At 38.0% G+C, this 22,608-nt stretch overlaps 1 protein-coding gene across 13 annotated transcripts in view; it reads left to right on the forward strand.

The window, feature by feature from the left end:
- The window catches only part of si:dkey-178k16.1 (protein 4.1), a 51,016-nt gene that overhangs the window by 11,357 nt on the left and 17,051 nt on the right, over positions 1-22,608 (forward strand). For 12 of the 13 annotated variants that reach the window (XR_009206800.1, XM_058410837.1, XM_058410829.1 and 9 more), the window contains exons 2-7: positions 4,751-4,832; positions 6,858-7,022; positions 10,914-11,018; positions 19,549-19,591; positions 21,393-21,468; positions 22,358-22,576. Coding sequence is in view for 12 of the 13 variants with exons in the window: in XM_058410837.1 (XP_058266820.1) it covers positions 4,761-4,832; positions 6,858-7,022; positions 10,914-11,018; positions 19,549-19,591; positions 21,393-21,468; positions 22,358-22,576 (680 nt within the window). In the remaining variant the exon portion in view is untranslated. The other variant, XM_058410839.1, reaches the window with a different exon arrangement.

Here is a 22,608-nt window from a genome sequence, read left to right on the forward strand (position 1 = left end):
AGACAAAAAGGTTCTTTCATTAAAATAAGTCAGTGTCACATATCTGTCTAGCTGTTAGGAATCTCATATTTCTTTTCACAGGATACAGTCATTTATAAAGCATTTCCACCTCAAAGCTTCAGTGCTTCCATCCGAGCTTTGTTATATTCTCAAGCACATGGTTATTGCCTTTTTAAAAATCTCCTGGCTTATGCACAGATAGAGTTTTATTGTTTAAATGCCATGTGTGTGCTTTGAAGCTTTACACTTGAAATCCCTAGACAAGCAGTGGGTTGTGGAAATGTTAATCGTAGATTTGTGACTCTGTGGTTACTAATATGACATTATCCATCATCCATTTACAAATGATACAATTATTCAATGAGATTAACCATACTGAGAAAAAAACAAAACAATGAAATTATTATTATCTCCATTTCTGCTCATTCTTTCATATTTCTGGAGGTTATCTGAAAAAATATCAGCCTTCCTTTCTGGACATACTGTATACTGTATATGTTCTATAATCTGCATTATGATTACAGATAAAATATTACAGATATATTTAGTGCAGCTTGGCTTTAAAATATTTGACATGCAATTACACAGCACATGAACAACGGATCAGCATTATGCCTGGATTGTATCACTGTATAGCCTTCTCTGGGCAAAGATGTTTGCCAAGTGAATAAATCCATAATGTGTACATCTAAATTCATAATAGTGCTGGAGAGGTCTGAATGAGTGTGTGAATGTTCACTGTGAATTCTCCAGTGAATGGACTGGAGAATTCACCCTGAATTGGGTTGGCTTGTATACAGTGTTTCCAAGCTAGGCTCTGGATTCTCTGCAATCCCTATTAGGACAAAGCAGTTAGTGAAGATGAATGAATCAGAGAAGTGTCATTGTGTAAATATGAACAAGTGCTACTCCACTGCTGAATACTAGATACATGTGTGAATGTAAATATGGAAATCGGGCTAGATGTCCGCGGATGAGCATGGAATAAACCATAAGGCTTATGAATACACAGTATACTCAGTTAAGAGGAATATAAGCAAAACAAATAAGCATGCTAATCAGTTATATATTTAGGTTGTGTTATAACATGGTTATATGTGGGCTTACTGTGAATGAAACAGCAGTATAGCAGGCAACATGGGTGATGTAATACAAGTGTATGCAGACAGTTTATTTCTGTGCCAACAGGCATGCTGAATTGCAGCCTTTTGAGCTAATTAATGGCTCATTACTTAGTATTTACAAATTTATTTCCTTTTTTGCCGTGTTTCTGGGAAATAGCAAGCACTAGGAATGTGTTAAATGGTTGGAATGATGTTTACCCCTGTTGAGCTGCTAGTTAATTAAGCTGTTGTACACAAACCTTTGCCAATCACACGTCATATAGTGACATTGTACTTACTATGGTGCTGCAAGTGCAATAATAAGGCATTATTTTAGACTACGTAAGTGTATATGCACCAATCAGCCATAAGAGACAACAAGCAGATGGTCAGTTCTTAATGTGCTGGAAGCAGGAAAACAGGCAAGCATGAGGATCTGAGTGACTGACAATGGCCAAATTGTTTGGGCTAGACGAGTCGGTCAGAGCATGTCCAAAACAGCAGGTCTTATAAGTGTTCTTGGTGTGTGGTGTCTTTACTTACAAAAGTGGTCCAGAGAAGGACAACCAATGAACCAGCGACAGGGTCATGGGCACCATGTGCATGGGAAGCAAAGGCTAGCCTGTCTGGCCTGATCCCACGAAAGAGTTACTCTAGCACAAAATGATGAAAAAGTTAATGCTGGTTATGAGAAAGCATAGTGGTCGGGTGGAGTCCATGCCTCGAGGTTTTTTTGGTGACCCAAGGGGGACCTACACAATATTAGGCAGGTCGTTTAATGTTATGGTTGTTTGGTATATATTCTCTGCTCAGGCTCTAAGAACTGCACAAACAGTAAGTTATGAGCACATTACTCAGAGATGTGCTTTGGCATGCTGCTGTGATATTAGGCACATATCTAATGTCGATAAATCTACTTTTAGCTATATACAGTATTTTAAGTTGTAACTCAGAGCATTGGTGTATTTGCTTTCTTACTGGAGTTTCCCTACAGAAAGATAAATAGTAATAAAGCAAAAAGAAATAAAAATAAAACCTGATATCTAAGTTTAGGTTTAAGTCCTTTAGTCTTAGGGGTTCTGTAGAGGCAGGATATCCTTTTACTTAACACATGTAGATATGTGAAGTGTCTTGATGATTGGCCTCACTGGTCATTTACTTTAACTACTGTTTCAAGAATTCTGGAAGGATTTTAAGCTTCCTCTTACTATATGTATTCACTACTTGTAACAATGATTATAGCCCATATTCGTGAAAAGCTCCAGCTGAGATGATAGAAAAGAAATTTATATTTCACATTTCTCTGGTTTACAGCTTCGTTGTGTCCAGAAACTGGGCAGCAACTAGAATTAGTCACTATATACTGAATATCTGTGGGATTCTAATGAAATGCAGGCCACTTTGAGCCAGTGTGTATATTTCAACTGAATTTTTTTTTTACCTGTTAGATACCTATTTTTTTGTAGAGATCTCTTTGCCTTCACATGATTCTAGTAAATTTGTATGGAAATTTGATAATAGATTATGTATAGATTAAAAATCTCTGGTATGAGCAGTGGGTGTTAGAAATCTGGCCACTGCTAGTTATTTTAAATGAAGCAAATACTTTCAAACATTGGTATCAAGTCTATGCCAAATGTCTGTGATTATTATTTCACTATGACCAGTTAAATGATTATTTTTTCCTTGTGTTTTTCAATGAGCAGTTCTGTTCTTTATTAACTGCAACATGTAGTGATTAAATCATTAGTCATAGTCATAGTATGTGCACAACAGATGGTCCTCAAAATGTCAAAACATGCTCCGGAGATATGAGACTCTAAGCCGAGGAAGAACATGTTAAAATGATTGATACACATATTGGACATTATTTGCTTGAACTAGAGATGAGAATATATTTTTTCGTAATATTTGAAGTTGTTTTTGTATTTCATTAGATTTTCACTTTCTAGTTGCTTTCCGTCTCAGTTTCTCTCATACTCCATGTAACAAGTCACAGCAGTTGTCACACCAGCGGGCTTAATTTATGGCATCACTTGTAATGGCATCAGAGAGAGACTGTGTGTGTGTGAGAGAGATATGCAGAGTGCCACTGGCGTAACTTTCTGTGAAACATTCACAGCATGGCTTTGCGCTAAGTGTTTTTCACTACACTGAGAATTAAAGCAGTGAGTGCATATGCTTGCATGTCAGTAAATTAGCCGTGGTCCTGAAGGTAGAGAGAGAGAGCACAGGGTTGATTCTGTGATTAGGAGAAGTGTGAGGGAGGTTTGTGGAAGAGCGAAATTACTGTGTAGTGCACGTGGGTGTAGACAGGCATCAAAATATATGTTGGTTTTCAAGCCACAGTTAAGCGAATTTCATTTCAGCATACGGTGCATGCTAAATGAAAACTTTTGTCTTGCAAAATCAATAGGTTAATGAAGTTTTTGATTTCATTTCTGTGGTTGCTGAACTTACCTTCTGGGCAAATACAAACAAACAAAAAAAAACCCCAAACTAATTCGATAGCTTTACGTTCATGACGTTTTCCAGTTTTTAATCTTCTGTCTGTTTGCTGGATTTGTATGATGTCTTATTCATATTGCACTGGTCCCTTAATTCCATGATATATAAAAAGCTACTTGTTAAATGTTTGATTTAATCATTTAAAACCATCCAGCCATATCAAAACTAATAAGCTATGCCAGTGTTTGCATTATTAAACCTTTTTCTCCTTCCAGCTCCTAATTACTTCCACCAGTTTCGAAATTCCAATTATAAATGTATAATACAATTTGAAGAATACTGTTTTTTTTTGGTAGTAATGATTCAGTGCTAAATATACAATGTCCTGTTAATTCAGTAGTGATGATGTGGGAATGTAGAGAAATCAAAATGATCAAAAATTGTCTTTAACGATTGTCATGGACCATAGCAGCTTTAGTAAAATAAAGGTTTGTAAATATCACCAAAAACTGTTCAGAGTTTCTCAAACTGTGAAGTACATGATGTCCAAACGTTTCATCACAATATTACTGAAACGTTTCCCTCTGTCTTGATGAAATCATTTTTTAAAATAAGTTGGTTAGACAACGATGTTTTATAAAGGAAACGCTACCAGCATTATTTACCCTGAAGTAAGTTCATTGTTGCTGTGATGCTAATTTGGTTTATCAGTGTCCCACATCATTGGACTGTGAAATTATATGTCTTATATGCATGTTGCAAATTCTTTTTTTTTTTATTTTACTTTTATATTTTTGCAATAAACAATTGTTTTTATTTGAATCAGTAATGGTATAACAGAAAATAACCTATACTGCCCAGTCCAGCTAAACATTTCTAGATTATCTAAATGTAGAGCTTTCATGAAAATGTTCTTTTACAATTTCATGTCAAAGATCTTCAGTGTTTCAGTAGTTATTTCAATCTTTCAATATGCTGTGGTGGACACAAATTATGGAACAAAATGTTATGAATATCAAATAGAAATATTTAAGCAATGCCCTTGCATACCATGTGGGTGTATGTGTGTAGAAAAGTCTGCTTTTAGAACCGGTCATATGTTGTTTTCGGTTAATTTTGTATGAAAAAAAAATAAATAAAAATTTTCATCCTTTTGGAGAAAATAAATTGGTGATGGTGTTGTGTGTGTCTCTGTGTAGGACTTCAAGAATGTCAGAGAAGGGTTCCACATCTGATATGAAGAATGCCATGGAGGGAGATGGCAAAAGAACAAGAGATCAGGTAGGCCTTGAAAATAATGCCGTGCTGTCCGATACAATATTACATGCTTTTCATGACATTCAATGTAATATGATGCATCATACACAGGACACAAATTATGACTGGAATTTGTATGTAGATTAGTATTTAAAATTATAATTCATTTTAAAATACCCCCTAAAATGATGATGTTTTCATTTAAAGCTTGTGTGAATGTTGTAGTAATGTGTGTGAATGTACTGGAATGTAGTTCTAAGACTAAATGGAGTTCTGCCAAGCCAGTTTCCTTGGGAACTAGTGTTTTTATGCTCTTACAAAGAGCAAATAGCACAAATACAAAGCTGTTCTCTAAAAAATGGTCTTTCCTGTGCTGTAGTAGTGCCCGCATTTTTCATTCAGCATAGCCAGCTCACTCGAATCCCTGTGTTTGGTAATGGTTGGCAGTAAACCTGTAAGTGACTACCTATTTTCATATATGATGCTGAGACGCTGCAGCACTTTCAGTGAGTTGCACCATGGGAAGTGTGGACACACCCTGATCTGACACTTACTTCTTTAATTGTTCTGGTTTGACACTGCAGCACCAATATGGCCCATGCAGTTTCCTGTGTAACTCTATCTATCTTCTGTTGCTATTGTGAGAATAGTGTGTCAGCAGACAAGGGCACCTAAAGGTATCTGGCTGCCTTAAATATCTAGTTTATTTCTGTCAAGATGAGGTGATCCTTTTGTGCATCCACTGCCTGTAGGATTACTATCCTCTTTGCATGACTGTGTTATGAGGTAAGATAAAAACAAAACATGAAAAGCATGTCATGTACTTTGAGAAACAACTATCTCTCTCTAATATTAGAGTTTTTAGCTCAGCACATATACACTTACAAAGCTTCATCAGCCTCTACCACTAATGAGGCCATCAGTGTCTCTGCTGAAGACTACTGCAAATCTCAGCTGTAGTCCTTCTGCATCTGCTACTGCAGCCAGTATAAGTGTGTGTGTGTGTTTTTTTATCATGTTTCACCTTCAGCATGCTCTTGAAAATGTGCTTTTGAATGAAATCGGTGCATCGTGGAATAGCCCAGGCTCTCCCTGTGCCAGATGTTAGGGTTGATTTGATCAGCTATAAGGGGGTGCAGGCTTTTGTTTTGCAAAGGTACCCTTAATTCCAGCCTGGAGTATATTTGTTGCTGCTGCTCAGCCCCACTCCTGCATTACATTCTGATTGCTTTGATGGTAGACTATCAAGATTCTCTGCAAGAGTGTTCTTATTACACAAATTCAGAGAATCAGAAACCACTGAGAGGGAGGAGCAGCTAAATCTTCCGTTCCAATGCAGCATAAGTGTTGCTTGTTTCTGCAAACCCATGTTGAAGCTTGAGCATACGCATTTCATTCTTAGAAGGCTCATCGGCCATGCCTGTTCACTCCAATTCCTCTTCCCTACTCCAGCAATTCTTCCTCAAAGGCAGGTAATGAATAGTCAGTAGTATTCACATAGTGTGTAATTGTTGTAATGGCGTAAGAATTGTTGGAGTAGGGACTAGGAATTGAAGTGAACAGGAATGGCTCATGCCTTACACACTGTGCAAATCTTTGTGCTTCAAGATGTCCCCCAATTTTTGCCAATGCTTATGCTAAAGCTTGCTTTTCCAGCATGACCTTGCTTAGCAAGCTGTTGCAATGAACTTTTATATGCTGTTCATGTGGGTTTATGGTTACAAGATGTCAAGTGGACAAGGTAGTGAACATATGAAAATGAACATATTCTAGAGTGAACATATTCTAGACCACTGATTGACTGAGAAAACCCCAGCGAGTGTTCGAAGTTGCCCTCTTCAAAAACTCTAAAGTATAAAGATCTTAACACAATATATTAACCCTTATTAATTAGTAGTGCCTTCCTGGTGTCATATTTTCTATTTTCATTTGAATTCTCATTGGCTAATGAAGTCTTATCTTAAGGTCTGTCTGTCTTTAATGGAGCAATTCAAAACTATGTACACTATATAGCAACTGAATGTACTTTACTTGCGCTTTACTTTTTAGGATCATGACTCAAAGATGTCTGATGAGCACCGAGACACAGATGACTCATCTGAGAAAACATCCAGCAGGATGTCTAGATCCCCACAGAAATCCTCCAAAAAACCAAAGACAGTGCCTGTGAAAGTCTCGCTGTTGGATGGATCTGAATATGAAACTGGAGTGGAGGTATGGCAGTTACCGTCTTATGTACCTTAATGTATGCTTTTACTTTTTTTTTTTTTTTACATGACAACACTACATTTAATGTAACTTGAATAATCTAAGCATTTTTCCACACATTCACACACCGATCAGCCATGACATTAAAATCACTGAAAAGTAAAGTGAATAACATTATTTTGTTACAGTGGCATTTGTCAAGAGGTGGGATGTATTAAACAACGAGTGAACAGTCGGTTCTCTGAAGACGATGTGTTAGAAACAGGAAAATGGCTCCAAAACAGCATGTTTTGAGGGGTGTTCCCCAAAAAGTACTTGAAGAAAGGACAACCAGTGAACCAGCGGGCACCCATGGCTTAATGATGTGCTTGGAGAGCGAAGGCTAGCCTGTCTAGCCCAATCCCACAGAAAAGTTACTGTAGCACAAATTGCTGAGAAAGTGCCCAACAAAATGCCCACCACTGTGATGCGTTGGGCAATGTTCTGATGGGAAAGCATGGGTCATGGCATTCATGTGGATGATACGCACCACCTACCTAAACATAGTTGCAGACTCCTTCATGGCAACAGTATTCCCTAGTAGAAGTGGTCCCTTTTAGCAGGATCATGGTTCAAGTTCAGTGTTGAATTGTGTTCCGAATTCCACAGATCTCAATCTGATCAAGCATCTGTGGGATGTGATGAACAAACACATTTGATCAAGGTACAGGTACCAGATACCACAGAACACCTTCAGAGGTCTTGTGGAGTTCATGCCTCTTTTTTAAGGAGTCCCTACACAATATTAGGAGGTTTTAATGTTATGTAAATTATCCAATAAGAGTTTGAGTTTATCATTTAATCATTTAAACCTTTTGAATGACCACAAGCCTTGACCACTCTACATTTCTTTCAATATAGGACTTATAATATAGGATTACTGCAACATCTGTAATATTTATGATGCCAGTTACATCCATATGTGTGCTAAGGTGAGTGACTGAAAATCAGAGGAAAATTCCTGGCACTGACTTACCAGTTTAGTGGGAAGTGTTGCGTAGTGATAGGAAAATACAGGGGATGGTGTGATATGGCCCAACACAAACTCATGCGCGTGAAGAAGCAGTGAAAATGTAAGCAGCATTGTTCACACATAATGCACATCTGGAAGATTTAAAAAACAATATTCACATATTGGCACATCAGAGCCGAAAAGTCAATGTCGATTTCATGCACAGCACACACTGATGAACCATGTTTCTGTCAAACTTTTTGCCACCATCATGTTATCATCTCAAATCAAAATCTCCGACCTTAGAAAATTTTGAAGACGTCAAAACACTAAACGCTAGATGATAGATTTTTATAAAGCAAACACTAGCTATAGTAGGAACAGCTATGGTCATAGTAATGGTAATAGTCTTAAGCTAGTCCAAGTGCAATTTTCTTTTACTGTAGCACTACACCAGTGCACTGTGTCAGGATAGTCAAAAGAATGGCATAACATGTACCCTATTAATCTATATGTGTCTGAATTTGATTTATAATAGCACCCAAAATTCATCTCTGATATTTCTAATATTCATTTGTAAAATAAAATAACGAAACAAAAGAGGGGATTGTGAGCTTCTCTTATGATCTCATTTGTAAATCAGTTGACGGCAAGTTTCTGAATCCTTGCACCAGACCCTCATCAGGGGACGGTTACTGACCATGGGTTTGCTGTTAGCTAGATATGCTCTACCCAGTGGTGATAAATGACTGTATGTGCCATGCTCTCTGCTCTAGGGAATCATCTGGGGACGGGTGGATTTTTTTTATGTTGATAAATTTATGGCTATTCCTACCCTGTCTGATCTCCAGGAAGCACATTCAATGGCAATAGATTAGTGCAGTGTCAGCCTGTCTTGTCCTGGGGCTTTCCTCCTTCCTGTACTGTATTATGATGGCCTTTAACAAATCTTCGTATATGTGGAACTTATTCAGTGTTATGGCTGCTGAATCATCTAACTAGAAAGATACAGTGACCATTCTAAAGGTCTAAGGGCACTTATGCCATCAAGCATAAGCCATATAGTAGATAGCAAATGTATTACACTAAACGTAAAGGAAAATAAAATTATAGACATGGCAAATTAGTACTCTGTGTGTAGCCGGTTGGGAAAATAATGCTACTGTACTTCATATAAACAAAGAAGTAGGGGGCTGTGTGTGTGTGTGTGTGTGTGTGTGCATTGATATGCACAAAGTGTGGCAGCATCTCTAGTGAGTTCTCTGACAGGAGTAGCTGAAGCAACAGCTCATTCATATTCTGATTACCTCTATTAGAATGTGCTGAATGCGTGTACAGTATTTGAAGCGAAAAATTATTTTCCCTGGTAAAAGATCCCCCACTGGTAATTGACTCCTCAGTCTAATTTGATTCCTGGCCTCACATGTCATTAATACTAATGAACTACTGGTATATACTGAACTGCCTTATGCTGCAAAAAAGAAGCATGTAAGATTTTTATGTCTACACATTGATTAGATATCAGGCACATTAAATGAATAAGGCGAGGTATAATATTAATGATGGTACTACATCAGTAGTATCAGTAGTTAATTTCATAAAAGCACCAGATTGCTAGTATTTATGCCTTGCTAAAGGTATTTTATATGAATATGAATCAGGGAACATTCCCTGACGTTCCTCCTGCATTTGTACTTGAGAGTGTGGTCATGCTTTCTGATTAGCAGACAGACTTTATCCTTGGCAACAAGTGTGCTCATATCTCTCTAGAATCTGCAGTGAGGCTGACAAATGTCATACCCATGTCTATGGCTTCTAGCAATAGATTGTCAGTGATAGGATTGACTGCATTAATGTAATTTATTTAGCTAGTAATATAGAATTTGTCCTACTTTTTATAGGTCTACTGTAAATTGTTTGTGTGGTCTCCTTTGCTAACTAAAACATAACTGCTGAAGTTTTTTATATAGTAGGAGCTCTGGTCACCACTTCCCAACCTCTCTGTAAAAACATTGAGTCATGGAGCTCTTAGAGGTAGGGAGGAGGCACACAGACACAAAAGGGAGAAAAGCCCTTCTCGTCACTTCTGTTTCCATGGAAACAGCTGCTTCTTCTCCCTGTTGCTGTGGGAACTGAGTTCCCTGGGCGGTGAATGCTTGGTGTCTTTGTAGAGTGGCACTTTGAAAGCCGGCATCTTAAGTACTTTGCTTCATGCCATGCTTTTCTGCACAATAACCTTGAGGTCTTGACAACATTATTGTGCAGAGCTATTATATATATATATATATATATATATATATATATATATATATATATATATATATATATATATATATATATATATATATATATATGTATATATATATATACCTCTTTTCCCCCTTTTCATTCCAACCGTGCAGAAGCGGAAGCCACACCCGAGTCTACTGACTACTGAAAGCCGTTGATTAATCAGGTGGAATGAGGTGTGGCTTCTGCTTGATTGAAATAAAAAACCTGCACCCAAACCAACCTTCTGCAGATAAGATTTGACAGCCCTGGTCTAAAAGTAATTTTTGATACTGGCTAGAATTTATTTCTAACACCCCACAAGATGTTCTGAAGATGCTTTGACCCTGCTTTGGAGATGTCTTTTTCTAGCCATTACAATTTGGTCCAATCTTTCCTGCTTTCACCACAACGATTATGAGAACTGACTGTTTACTTGCTGCCTAATATAGCCTACCTTTTGACACGTGTCATTGTAATGAGCTCATAATCAATGTTTACTCACTTCATCTTTCAATTCGAATGTAATTGGTAATTGTTGTATGTGCCAAGTATGTAACAAAACTAAGCTCATGTATAATTTGCTGTATAATTTATTATTTTTTGTATGTATGTGTTTTGTATGTTTGCTGGGGCAGAAATCATGTAAAGGTCAAGTCTTGCTGGATATGGTGTGTGATCATCTGAATCTGTTGGAGAAGGACTACTTTGGCCTGACCTTCTGTGATGCTGACAGTCAAAAGGTTGGACTTCATACACAGCACAACAGGGCTAAACCCATCATAAAAAGCAGTTTATGATTGATATTCAAACATAAATATACTTATAAACTCATTATATAAATCAATTAAATGAGGCTTTTGCCTCTTTACTTACTCCCTGTCTCTGTCACTGTATATATACCCCATTTCTGCTTAAGCTGTAGTCTTTTGCGTTTGAATCCCTGAGTAATTATTATTATTATTATGCACTTATTTTGACCATTATATGGACTTGATAATTCTGCATTTTAATAGTTTAAATTCTACCATATATTTTTAATCTACACAGCTGCTTCTCTACTGTCCAACTGTCCTTATTTAATATAATTTACTATTTATAGTCTTTAGCATTCATCCACCATCAACATTCCCATATAAATGTTCATCATTCACACACCACTTCATATAAATAACATACAAAGTTCCATAAAAAGTCTCATGGTTGTAAATTGTAATTGTAAAAAGATTCTGGTGGCCTTGTATATGCGTACAAAGTGTGTGCGGCTTTGTACGTATGAATAATGGTCATCTACCTTTTGTCAGGCACCTCCAACCATAGTTTGTTATGTATGCTTCTTCAACCTTTAGGTTAATAATAAACGGACAATATTTGTGATTGGAACCAGGTTTATTCAGTCAGTTTGTTTTGTAGTGATCATAATACTGAAATGGTGGTAAATATGTAAAAATGTATGTACATCCCGTGATGTTGATCCTTACATTACCATGCATATAGTGCAGACAGTATGTCAGCAGTCATAAAATAAGCCAATATCATGGCCCATAGGGAGAAAAGTGTGTTAAGTCATATTATCTAAAGTGCATTCTCTAATATAGAGTTATTTCTGGGGGAAAAAGATCTACTTAGTTATAATGGTTGTGCAATGTCAGCAATGTTCCAATGTCATTAAACACTGGTAGCAAAAGCTGGCTACTGTAACCTACAAAATTCTCAACTTTTGATAAAAATATGTGCTCTGCAATTTGGAACAAATAATTTGCATTGTGAAGATGCAATATAGAAATCAGCAAGAAAAACAGGCCTATCTGTACCCTTGTTGCTGACTGGATGAGCACTGACACTGACTTACGAAGAAACTTTCAAGACTGCTACTTGCAGAAAGACGAGGGAATGAATAAAATATTACAGATATTGGACTGACTAATGGCTTACAGGGAAGTGATGCACTATGCACTATGGTATGAGATGCTGCAAAATTCTGAGAAAAGAGAAAATAAGTCATTTACTTGGTGCAGGATCTCTAGATATGTATGATCAAAATGTCAGCCAAACCACATGTCACTGGACAAAAGACAAGCATAAAAGAGTGGAATATTGTGTTAACATCACCGGCTTCAGCTGTCACTGACACTGTTTGTACCGAAACAGATTGTGGAAAGAAATGGACTTGATCTTATATATTAGGGTATTAAACAAAGATGAAATATAAAATAGTGAAAAAGCATTCAGGTTTTGCTGATAGGTGGGTTTGCATTTAACAAAGGGAGTTGAAATCTTAGCCACAATGGAGCAAACTACTTGGTAGTTAGAAACCTGAGCAGTTTCACAAGAGTAGTGTCAGCTGTTGCTTTAAAGATCAGGTACAATCATGAACACTTACAACAACAAAGTCATAATGCTCAGAGTCCTAAAAGCAGTCAGATAACTTTATCTTACCTCTGTGGGGCTTTATTGTGTTAAAGTAACAAATAAGGAGCTTCCTTTTGAAAATAAAATTCATGCTGAGGAAGAGGCTCTTACTCTAACAGAGAACATCTGAGTAAAGGAACAAAAAAGAGAAACAGAAAGTCTTACTCTGACCAGCTTGGCTTCAGTTGGTAGACTACAAAATAACTCTTATACCTTATGTTTATGGCCTCAAGTTAAAATGAAACATCTGATGTGACCTTCTTTGAGCTAGAGCCAAGTGTGTGGTATTTTCATTTTTTCTGACCATTTTACATGGAGTATAGTAACTATTAAAGAACTGAATGCACTTGCTCATTTAAACGTTCATTTTATGCATTGAATCTTCAACGAACTAATCAGATATCAGATCAAGTGACTAAAATTTTGGAACTTGGGGGAAGGTCCCTGAAAATAAGCTTTTGTATAGCTTTTATTAGAAACTTGTTTACAATCATGACATATAATTGTCCTATAAGGAGAAAAATGAAGATTCACACCCATCTGTTGGCCATTTAAAGAACTGTTTGAAGAAGCCTTAATTTTTGTCACATACATTACAGCACAGTCAAATTCCTTTATCTCATATCTGGAAGCTAAAGTCAGCCATGATGCAGCACCCCTGAAGCTAAGAGGGTTAAAGCCCTTGCTCAGGTGCCCAACAGTTGCAGCTTAGCAGTGCTGGGGTTTGAACCCCAACCTTCCAAGCAACAACCCAGAACCTTAACCACTTGAGCTGCCACTACCCCTTAAGCTACCGTTGTACCTTAGCTGAGGAACATTATTCTTGGCAGGTGGTAGCAATGCAATCTTTTTGTCTACTATTTATTCTCAACTTACTACAGGCATGATCAAACAGCACACCTTACTAACTCTTTGTGCAAAAGAAAACATCTCTCATTTTGGTGAGGCAAAATCCACCAAATTTGTTGCAGAATGGACGCTCCACATGGAAGATACCCAGGAGAGTAGCAAGGAGCTTATCCACCCTGGAAATATTTGCCAAATCCTTTGGTCCTTTACCAAGGAGCAGCTTGCCAGCTGTCTGACAAAATTGCTTATCTTTAACATTGACAAAGAAGGTATGTGGGAATTAAATGTTGCACAGAAATAATTAACAAAACTATCTCCTTGATGGGACCCTCTGTGAATTTGGGGTGATGGCCAACATCTGCAAAGGTGGTGTGAGAAGTGAAGAATGTCCTCTACTAAGGTGGGGCGAAAGGACAGCAGTGTCCTCTCTGGAGGTAGGGCAAGGAGTAATTGTGTTCTCTGTGCAGTCAGGAAGCTGAGTAAGATCATACCCTGTAAAGTGCAGAATGACACCACCTTCTGTAGAGACAGGAGGTGAAGTGGCAACATGCTTGCTGGAGTACTTGATGTCCTCGATGTAGTCAAGAGATCGAGCGAGTCTCCTTACTGAAGTCAAACAATGGCTTCTGGAGGCATGATGACAGGGGAAATGAACTTTATACTCACACAAGAAGCTAGGTGTATAAAATCCAGAGCAACTTAGAGTTGATACTCTGCAGCTCCCGTTTACTGGCCATCTTCTAAGATGTCCCAGCTTAGTGCATAAATAAAGGTAATATTTCCTGTTTCTGATACCCCTGCAGAATCAGGAAGATATTTGCAGCATAGATCCACCCTACATGCTTTACTTGCATTAGAAAAAGATTGAGAGCAGCACTGACACAGGAATTTACCTAGGTAGTGGAGTAACCTGCTTGTGAATACAACTCGTACCTGTGATGGGAAAGAATGGTTCTCATGCAAGTTGTTAGTCAGTCTTCTTTTTCTTATGTTGCTGCCCTAAGAAGACTAGGTATTTCTTGCATTTGGTTTTTTCCTTTTCTTAGAGAACATTGATTATCTGTTACAGTTGTCAAGACACAACTGGCAACACTATACATATATGACATATTTATTAATACTGTCAGCACAGTGAAGTGCTTCATTTGACAATTTCTACACAAAAAGAGAGCTTTCATAGGAGTCGATGTGGAGTGATTCTTTTGGAACATGAGCTAAAGTGTATTGACATAATTGTCCTTTTTCTTGTCCAGTTAGAACAGAGACAGGTGACAGGATGGCAGCAAATATGACATCTTCTCTTGACCAGTGAGGGGGGTAGTCATACTGGAATGCATTCGAAAGGCTGTTTTTATGTTGTATGACTAGTGGCTCAAAGCATGTCATGATCATTAGTATGAATGAAACAGGCTGACAGTCATTGAGGCAGGACACAGATAATTTCCTTGGCACAGGGATGGTGGTGGTTGTCTAGAAGCACCAAGAACTGCCTGGCTCAGGGAGATGTTAAAGATATGAGTTATGACATCTGCAAGCTGATCAGCACATTCCCTGAACACCCAGTCAGGTATGTTGTCAGGACCAGCAGCTTTTATGAGCTAACTTTGTATAGAGTTTCCTGACATCCTCTGCAGGCTGACAGATTACTTAGTCAGTGGATATAAGGGGTGGTTGCTGGCACATTGGTCTTTGCTTCAAACCATGTGTATAATACATTGAGTGTGTGTAGGAGTTGCTATCACGGACATGTGATGTTGCTTCACACTCAGTGATGGCCTCAATGCTTTCCCACATACACCATGTGTCCTTGGTGTTTAAGAACACAAACACAAATGTGCAGTCATCCACAACTTCTGGTTTGTACATGTGGTGAAGGAAGTCAAGATTATCTATGCACTTTCTGTTGTAGCCACTGATACGGTGTATTCTTACAAACCTGTGGCATGATCATATGTAGCAGTGTCTCTGATCATTGTGCTCAAAACTGTCCCTCAGAACAGGTTCTCACCTCTTTTCTTTGAACTGTGCTGTCTTCTTTTCCCTTTAATTCTATTTCTTCCTCTACATCTTGCCCTAGATGCCAATTCTTTCTCCAATTTGTCTGTACCATCATATGATCCAGAACTGAGCAAATACTTGTGACCTATCATGTTTGTCTCCTTGTTTCATTAACCCATTTATGGTTACTTGGTGTTTCTTCTTTATTATGCTTTTTCTTTGGTGTGCTATTATATTGTCTGCAAGTGTTTCAAAAGTCCTGGCAGATTAAAGATTTAAGGAATGTAAATAATTTAAGCAGTTTTAAACATTAAAACTCATTTCTATTTATTTACCCATAGTAATATTTTCTTAGCATTGTGTAGCTTTCTCTTGCATTTTCATCTTCATGAATAACCGTCTGCTACCTTCTGGTTGGGGCATATCTCAAACGGCTTCTGTTTCACTCTCATCTGCCCTACATGGAATATAAAATTATACCGCCCTACCTAAAGAAAAAGTGTGTGCCAAACTAAGTCCAGTGCCTCTGTGTTTTTAATAATGATTATAGTATTGGTACACTTGGCTGTGTCCAGGAGCATGAGCAGCCATTAAGTGAATGTTTGCCCCTATTTTGTTTAAACTTTAAAATATTGTTCCTGTAGGCAGATGTGGGCCACAATCCATACTCTCACTTCATTCTGCAATCATTCATGAATTGAAGTTACTGCAGTTTTGAGAGTCATTCTGGGGAATTAGCAGTAGGTTTATACAAATGTGCACATACTCGGCCTGAGCAGGAGAATGAGCCTATTTAGTTGAAGTTTTACTACACCATCTGTGAAGGACTGCCTATAATTCCTGGTTTGAATTGAGCCTTACCATTACTCCAGCTTATTGATGACCTGGTGAATATACTGAGAGGCTCATGTGTTCCCCATAAGTACATAATTCTGGATTAAAAGTACATTAGCAACCTGGATGTTGGTAGGACATGAGATTTGTGGTATTAACCGACAACCCTTCAATAATCTACGCTATACTGCAAAAAGGTTTGGGGCAAATCATTGAATTCAGGTGTTGTTTTTCAGGGGTTGGCTTGGCCCCTTAGTTCTAGTGAAAGGAACTCTTAATGCTTCAGCATACCACAACATTTTAGACAATTTCATACTCCCAACTTTGTGGGAACAGTTTGGGGATGGCCCAATAGAACACCTTTGGGATGAATTAGACCGGAGACTGTGAGCCAGGCCTTCTCGTCTAACATCAGTGCCTGACCTCACAAATGTGCTTCTAGAGGAATGGTCAAAAATTCCCATAAAAGCACTCAAACTTTTCCAGGAGAGTTGAAGCTGTTATAGCTGCAAAGAGCAGGCCAACTCAATATTACATTCATGTGCATGTAAAGGCAGATGTCCCAAAACGTTTGGCAATATATTGCAACTGCAGGTTATCTGTCAGAGTTCAATTAGTGACAGAGCCTACTGATAATTGAGACCATGATTGCCTGGGTTCCAGTAGTTGCAGAGTTTGTCATAACTGTATGTAGTAATTTTCGTTATAGCACCGGCAGATCAAGGGTGTCTCAAAATAACTGGAGTTATTTCCTCCTCATGCTTTTAGAAGAGAAGAGAATGTCTTGATAATAGTCAAGTTAAAACTAGAGCAAAAGGAGCCCATCTGGCTTGACTGACCCCGAAACATTTGGCTGAACAAAAATGCATCTGATTAAGGACCATCAGCATGGTTTTCAGCTTCGCCAACAGTTTACATCACAGTTTCACTTAGCTAGGGACAAAGCTAGAAGGCTAAGCACATGGAAAATATTTGCCTGAATAGCCTTGTTTTGTTGCTGCTCTCACATCTACTTCAGAAACACTCACTTATGTGACAGATGGAAGGCTCTGTATGTTACAGAAGTGATGTTGACATGAAGCACATCTTTTTCTGGCAGAGATCTGTGAATCCTCTGTCCTAATTCTGTATCTGAGAAAAAAGATTGTGATCTGATTTGACAAATAACACTTTAACAAGTGGACAACAAAACATCAACTGCTTGGTCAACATATAATAAATAATAAAAGCAAGCAGCTAACAGATCGTTGGAAGCAAACCAGATCACAGTAGTGTGATCAGCTGACAGATTCACATTCACCTTATACTGCATGGCCAAGTTTGTGGACACGTATGTATGTGAGTTGAACGTTTAATTCCTGATTCCCTTTGCTGTTATAGTAACTTCTACTTTTCTAGTAGACTTTCCATTAAATTTTGGAGCGTGGCTGTGGGGATTTTCATATTCAACCACAAGAGCATTAGTGAAGTCAGTGTCTGATGTTGGGAAAAAATGCCTAAAACATCGTTGGAATCCCAATTTATCTCAAGGGTGTTCAGTGGGATTGAGGTTACAGCTCTGTGCAGGCCATAACAACCTTGGCAAACCACATCTTTATGTGATCTCACTGTATAATTTCTGTACTCTAGGTTCTACAGCTATTGCTAATAAGATTCTTCTATTTAATGAAAAACTAGAATTAATGTTTTACAGTATCTATTTTCCCACTGGTATAAAATTGATCTTAATGAATTTTGTCAAACATTAGACAATTTTTACTTGAATAGTGAATTTTTCATCAAAACAAAGTGAATGATATCTATTCTGAAAAAAACCCGGATGTATTTCTACCAGCCCAGTCTATGGCGAGTAAGGGTAGTGTAAAGTTGGCAGAAGTTGGCAGCAGCATGTGGAGTGAGGATCTGACAGTTAATAGGGTCTGAGTGAAAAGATGGGTTTTGTGAGGTTCATAATTCAAGGTGCAGCAGGGTGCCACACACAGTGCAAGGCTCTTTTGCTGGATGCTGTTTGGCCAAGCTTTGTATGGCTTGTGGCCAAACTGTGCCAAACCATTCTTATAGACTTTTTCAACGAACATATTTATTGCCCCGTTATGGATTTTCAGGATATAATTCATGGCATTTAATGTACAACATAATAAATATGTACAGTGTAATATACTGTAGAGTAGTTCAGTATATTAGCATTTATATTAGCTTATATTATTCTATATTATTCTGTATCAGAATATTGACAGTTTTGACAATGAGTCGCTATATGGGTCAGCTGAAATAGTTTAGTTCAAAAAAGTGTGTGTGTGTGTGTGTGAAATTAGTGAAATTTTCTCTATAGTAGTGAAGTATTATCTGGACTATTTAAAAAAAGCAAATTGTATTTTCAGTTATTTTCACTATTTGAGGACACTTTCATTCTGACATAATTCAATGCATATATTCATATATTAATATTTCAGTCGTTCCAATTCTCAGAATGAAGTTAATGAGTTTTTATTGATGGGAATGGAAGGTTTGGCCATGGCTAATTAGATCTAGAATGTTTTGGCTGCTGCTGGGCAAGTGCAGAGACTTGTCCATTGAACCTGCACACACAGAGATATTAGGAACATTCTCCTGCTGCAAGGTAAGACAGGAGGAACTCCCTGTAGTGGATGGTGATAAATAAAGGGTCACGCAGATAGGGAAATTCAGTAGGAAAACCTATGGCTCTGGGGTTTAGAGAACTAACCCCGTGTAGAGTTTCATGGCTGAACTAGACATTTGCATATTAATTTACACAAACCTACAATGGCTACTGAATTTTAAAATGTTCAAGCATAGTCCATTTGCAAGTGCACTCCCCATGTCCTACGGATTATGAATTGAAACACAATATGTAATTACTTCTGGAATACTTCCATAGTATAGAGCACATGTTTCATTTGTGACATGAAACATAAAGGAAATATAGAGATCTTTAAAAACCTTTATGGATGCCTTTTAACAGATATGAGGAAACTCTGTCAACATCTAAACAGTTGGTGTTGAATATTAAAATGCTGTTGATGTACTGGAATATATCACATTATTGCTCTTGACAGGGCACATACACATTATGTCACTATTATGAAAGGTTTGCTAGACTCCTCTGTGATGTAAAGTGCTCAGTAATCTCATGGGAGTCTCCCCCCACCTTTCTTTCAGAACTGGCTGGACCCATCAAAAGAGATCAAAAAACAAATTCGGGGTAAGTTTCGAGAAACTTAACTTTATTAATAATTACTCATAGCACTTTCTATGAACCATGTATTCATAAACAACAACCAAAACATACTACTGCTACTACTGATTATTATTAGTATTATTATTATTATTATTGTTATTATTATAGTCATATTATAATATATAATATATATTATTATATTATAGTAGTAGTAGTTCAAGTTCAAAATTAAATCTGATCATAATAGCATATATATTATAATATGTACAGTTAGTATTCATCAAGAATTATGTACACAGTTCAAAACATTAATGGAACACTGAAATCACACATTCGATCTTGGTGGACGAAAATTTCCAGTTGAAAACCTTGTACATGTACATTATGTAATTTGTTGAGAATAATATGATGTAACAATGGTCAATGGAAACTACATTTGAAATAATAGGGAAAAAAATAATTACAGGCTGATGCAACTTGCTTGAATTTCATCACGGTACCTCGTAATGTAAGTGAGTAGTGTGTATGGCCCCCGTGTAAATGTATGAACTTCCGACAATGTCTGGGCATGCTCCTGATTAGTTGGTGGATGGTGTCCTGGGGATCTCCTCTCCTCTGGATCGGGGCATCAGTCAGCTTCTAGACAGTTGGTGTTTCTACTTAGGTGGCTACGGATGCTCCGATATATAACTTCCCAGAGGTTCTCAACTAGATTCAGGTCTGGGGAGTCAATGAGGGCTTCATCATCCACAAACTGCCTACACTCTCTAGCCATATGAGACCAGTCATTGCCATGTACCAGGAGGAACTCAGGGGCCACTGTGTTAGCATAAGATCTGACAATGGCTCCTAGGATTTCATCCCTACAGCAGTAAGGGTACACATGAAGGTCTTTGCAACCCTCAAAGGATATTCCACCACATACCTTGACTGACCCATCACCAAACCGACCATGCTGCATGATGTTTCAGGCAGCATGCCATTGCCCACAGCATCTCCGGTCTCTTTCACATCTGTCACACGTGCTCAGTGTGAACCTGCTCTCATCCATAAAGAGAATGGGTGCTGACGGCAAATCTGCCAATTTTGGTGTTCTCTAGCAAATGCCTGTCGAGCTGCACAGTGCTGGCCTGTAAGCACATTACAGGATATTGGATCATCATGCAACCCTCATGGAATGTGTTTTTTTTTTTTGACAATTTGGTCAGACACATGCACACCAATAGCCTGCTAGAGGTCATTTTGTAGTGCACTGGCAATTCCTTATCGCACAAAGGAGCAGATACTCGTACTGCTGCTTGGTTGTTACCCTTCTTCAGCCCTGTCAAGCCCTCCTTGTGTATCAGCTCATCTCCCAGTATCTCTTCCATGATACTGAAACTGTTATAAGAAACACACCAAACTTCCTTGCCATGGCACGCTTGGATGTACCGTTCTGATAGAGCAGGACTACCTGTGGACTATCACTTAAGGGCTATCACTTAAGCTTCGTAACTGAACAGATTGATATCTTTGAAGTTGAATTGACTTGGTGTTGCACTGTGATGATTAAATGTTCCCTTAATTTCTTTGAGCAGTGTATGATTATGAATATTTAAATGGCATTGAAAAAAAATGTCAAGAATTCTTCCTTGCTTATTATTAAAATCTTTAAACTCTTGTTTTATTAAAATCAGCTGTTGTACATGTTGTACAATTATAATTTAGACATTTTATCCTGAAATTATAAAAATCCCAAGCTAAAAATGATACTTTTGCATTCAGGAAGTGTTATGAAAGTGTTATGTTTCCATTTAACCAATTGTTTTTGCCTGTTGGGTTGCAGTAGGCTCCTGGCAGTTTTCATTTGCTGTCAAGTTCTATCCTCCTGACCCCTCACAGCTGATAGAAGACATCACTCGGTGAGTGCGCTACATTTGCGGTTAACCTTTCAGCCCAGATTTTCCACATCCAGCTGGTGGATCTCTGCGATTTTATTGCTTGTGCTTTTGCGAAATGCTTACCCACAATCTTTAGACACGATTATGCAACTTGCTCCTCTTTTTTGTTAGTGTTTTTGCTAGGGGTGTATCAATACATTGTGATGTAGAACAAAAGATCTGAAATATGATTGTGAAACTTTGCTAATCTTGTCACGGAAATTAGCATTTGATTAATTATGCATGTAATGCTGTTGCACTGTTTAAACACCTGAGGTCTCAGTCTGCCCAACCCATAGAGATATAAATATCATACTGGTCACAAGAACAGCATTCTTTCTTGGAGACCCTGCGAGATATTCACTTATTTTGTCTGATAGCCCTGGACTGCAACAAATATGTTATGCAATTATACACTTTTTAAAGTTCAGTAGCATTCAGACAACACCAATATCCACGGGAATCAGGCATTTTAGACAACTTTGAAGATCTATTTCTGCTCCTGGATCTCCAGGTCAGACACTGTATTTTGTCTGGTGTGGTCTGGACTTTTATTTGTTGCTTTTAATATTTGTTTTGCATGTTTTGTTTCAGAAATGAAAGTCTTTTCATTCATTTTTTTTTCTCCCAAATTTTGTTTCATTTATTCGGATCAAGTGAAACCAGTATCATGAATTGAATCTAAAGGTGACTGGAGTTTATAGTTTCAGCCCTAGTTTTTCCAACATCCCCACATTCCTGATATGTTATTTTCTTATTTAAGCTCTCAGATGTGATTTTTGTCAGTAGTTCATCAGTAAACATAAGGGAAAATCCTGGGTCCTGGTTGTTTTCTGAACGGTTGTGGTGCCTTTTGTGTCTGCGTGTTTAGGTATTACCTGTGTCTTCAGTTAAGAGAGGACATGCTGTCGGGCCGCTTGCCATGTTCATTTGTCACACACGCTTTGCTAGGCTCATATGCCGTGCAGGCTGAACTGGGAGATTATGACCCAGATGAGCATGGACTTGACTACATCAGCAACTTCCACTTTGCTCCCAACCAGACACGCGAGCTGGAAGAGAGAGTTATGGAGCTCCACCGCACCTACAGGCAAGGAAGCATACCAGATTACACACCTTCAC

This window comes from Hemibagrus wyckioides, linkage group LG15 (assembly GCF_019097595.1).
Source record: "Hemibagrus wyckioides isolate EC202008001 linkage group LG15, SWU_Hwy_1.0, whole genome shotgun sequence".
Classification (NCBI taxonomy): domain Eukaryota; kingdom Metazoa; phylum Chordata; class Actinopteri; order Siluriformes; family Bagridae; genus Hemibagrus; species Hemibagrus wyckioides.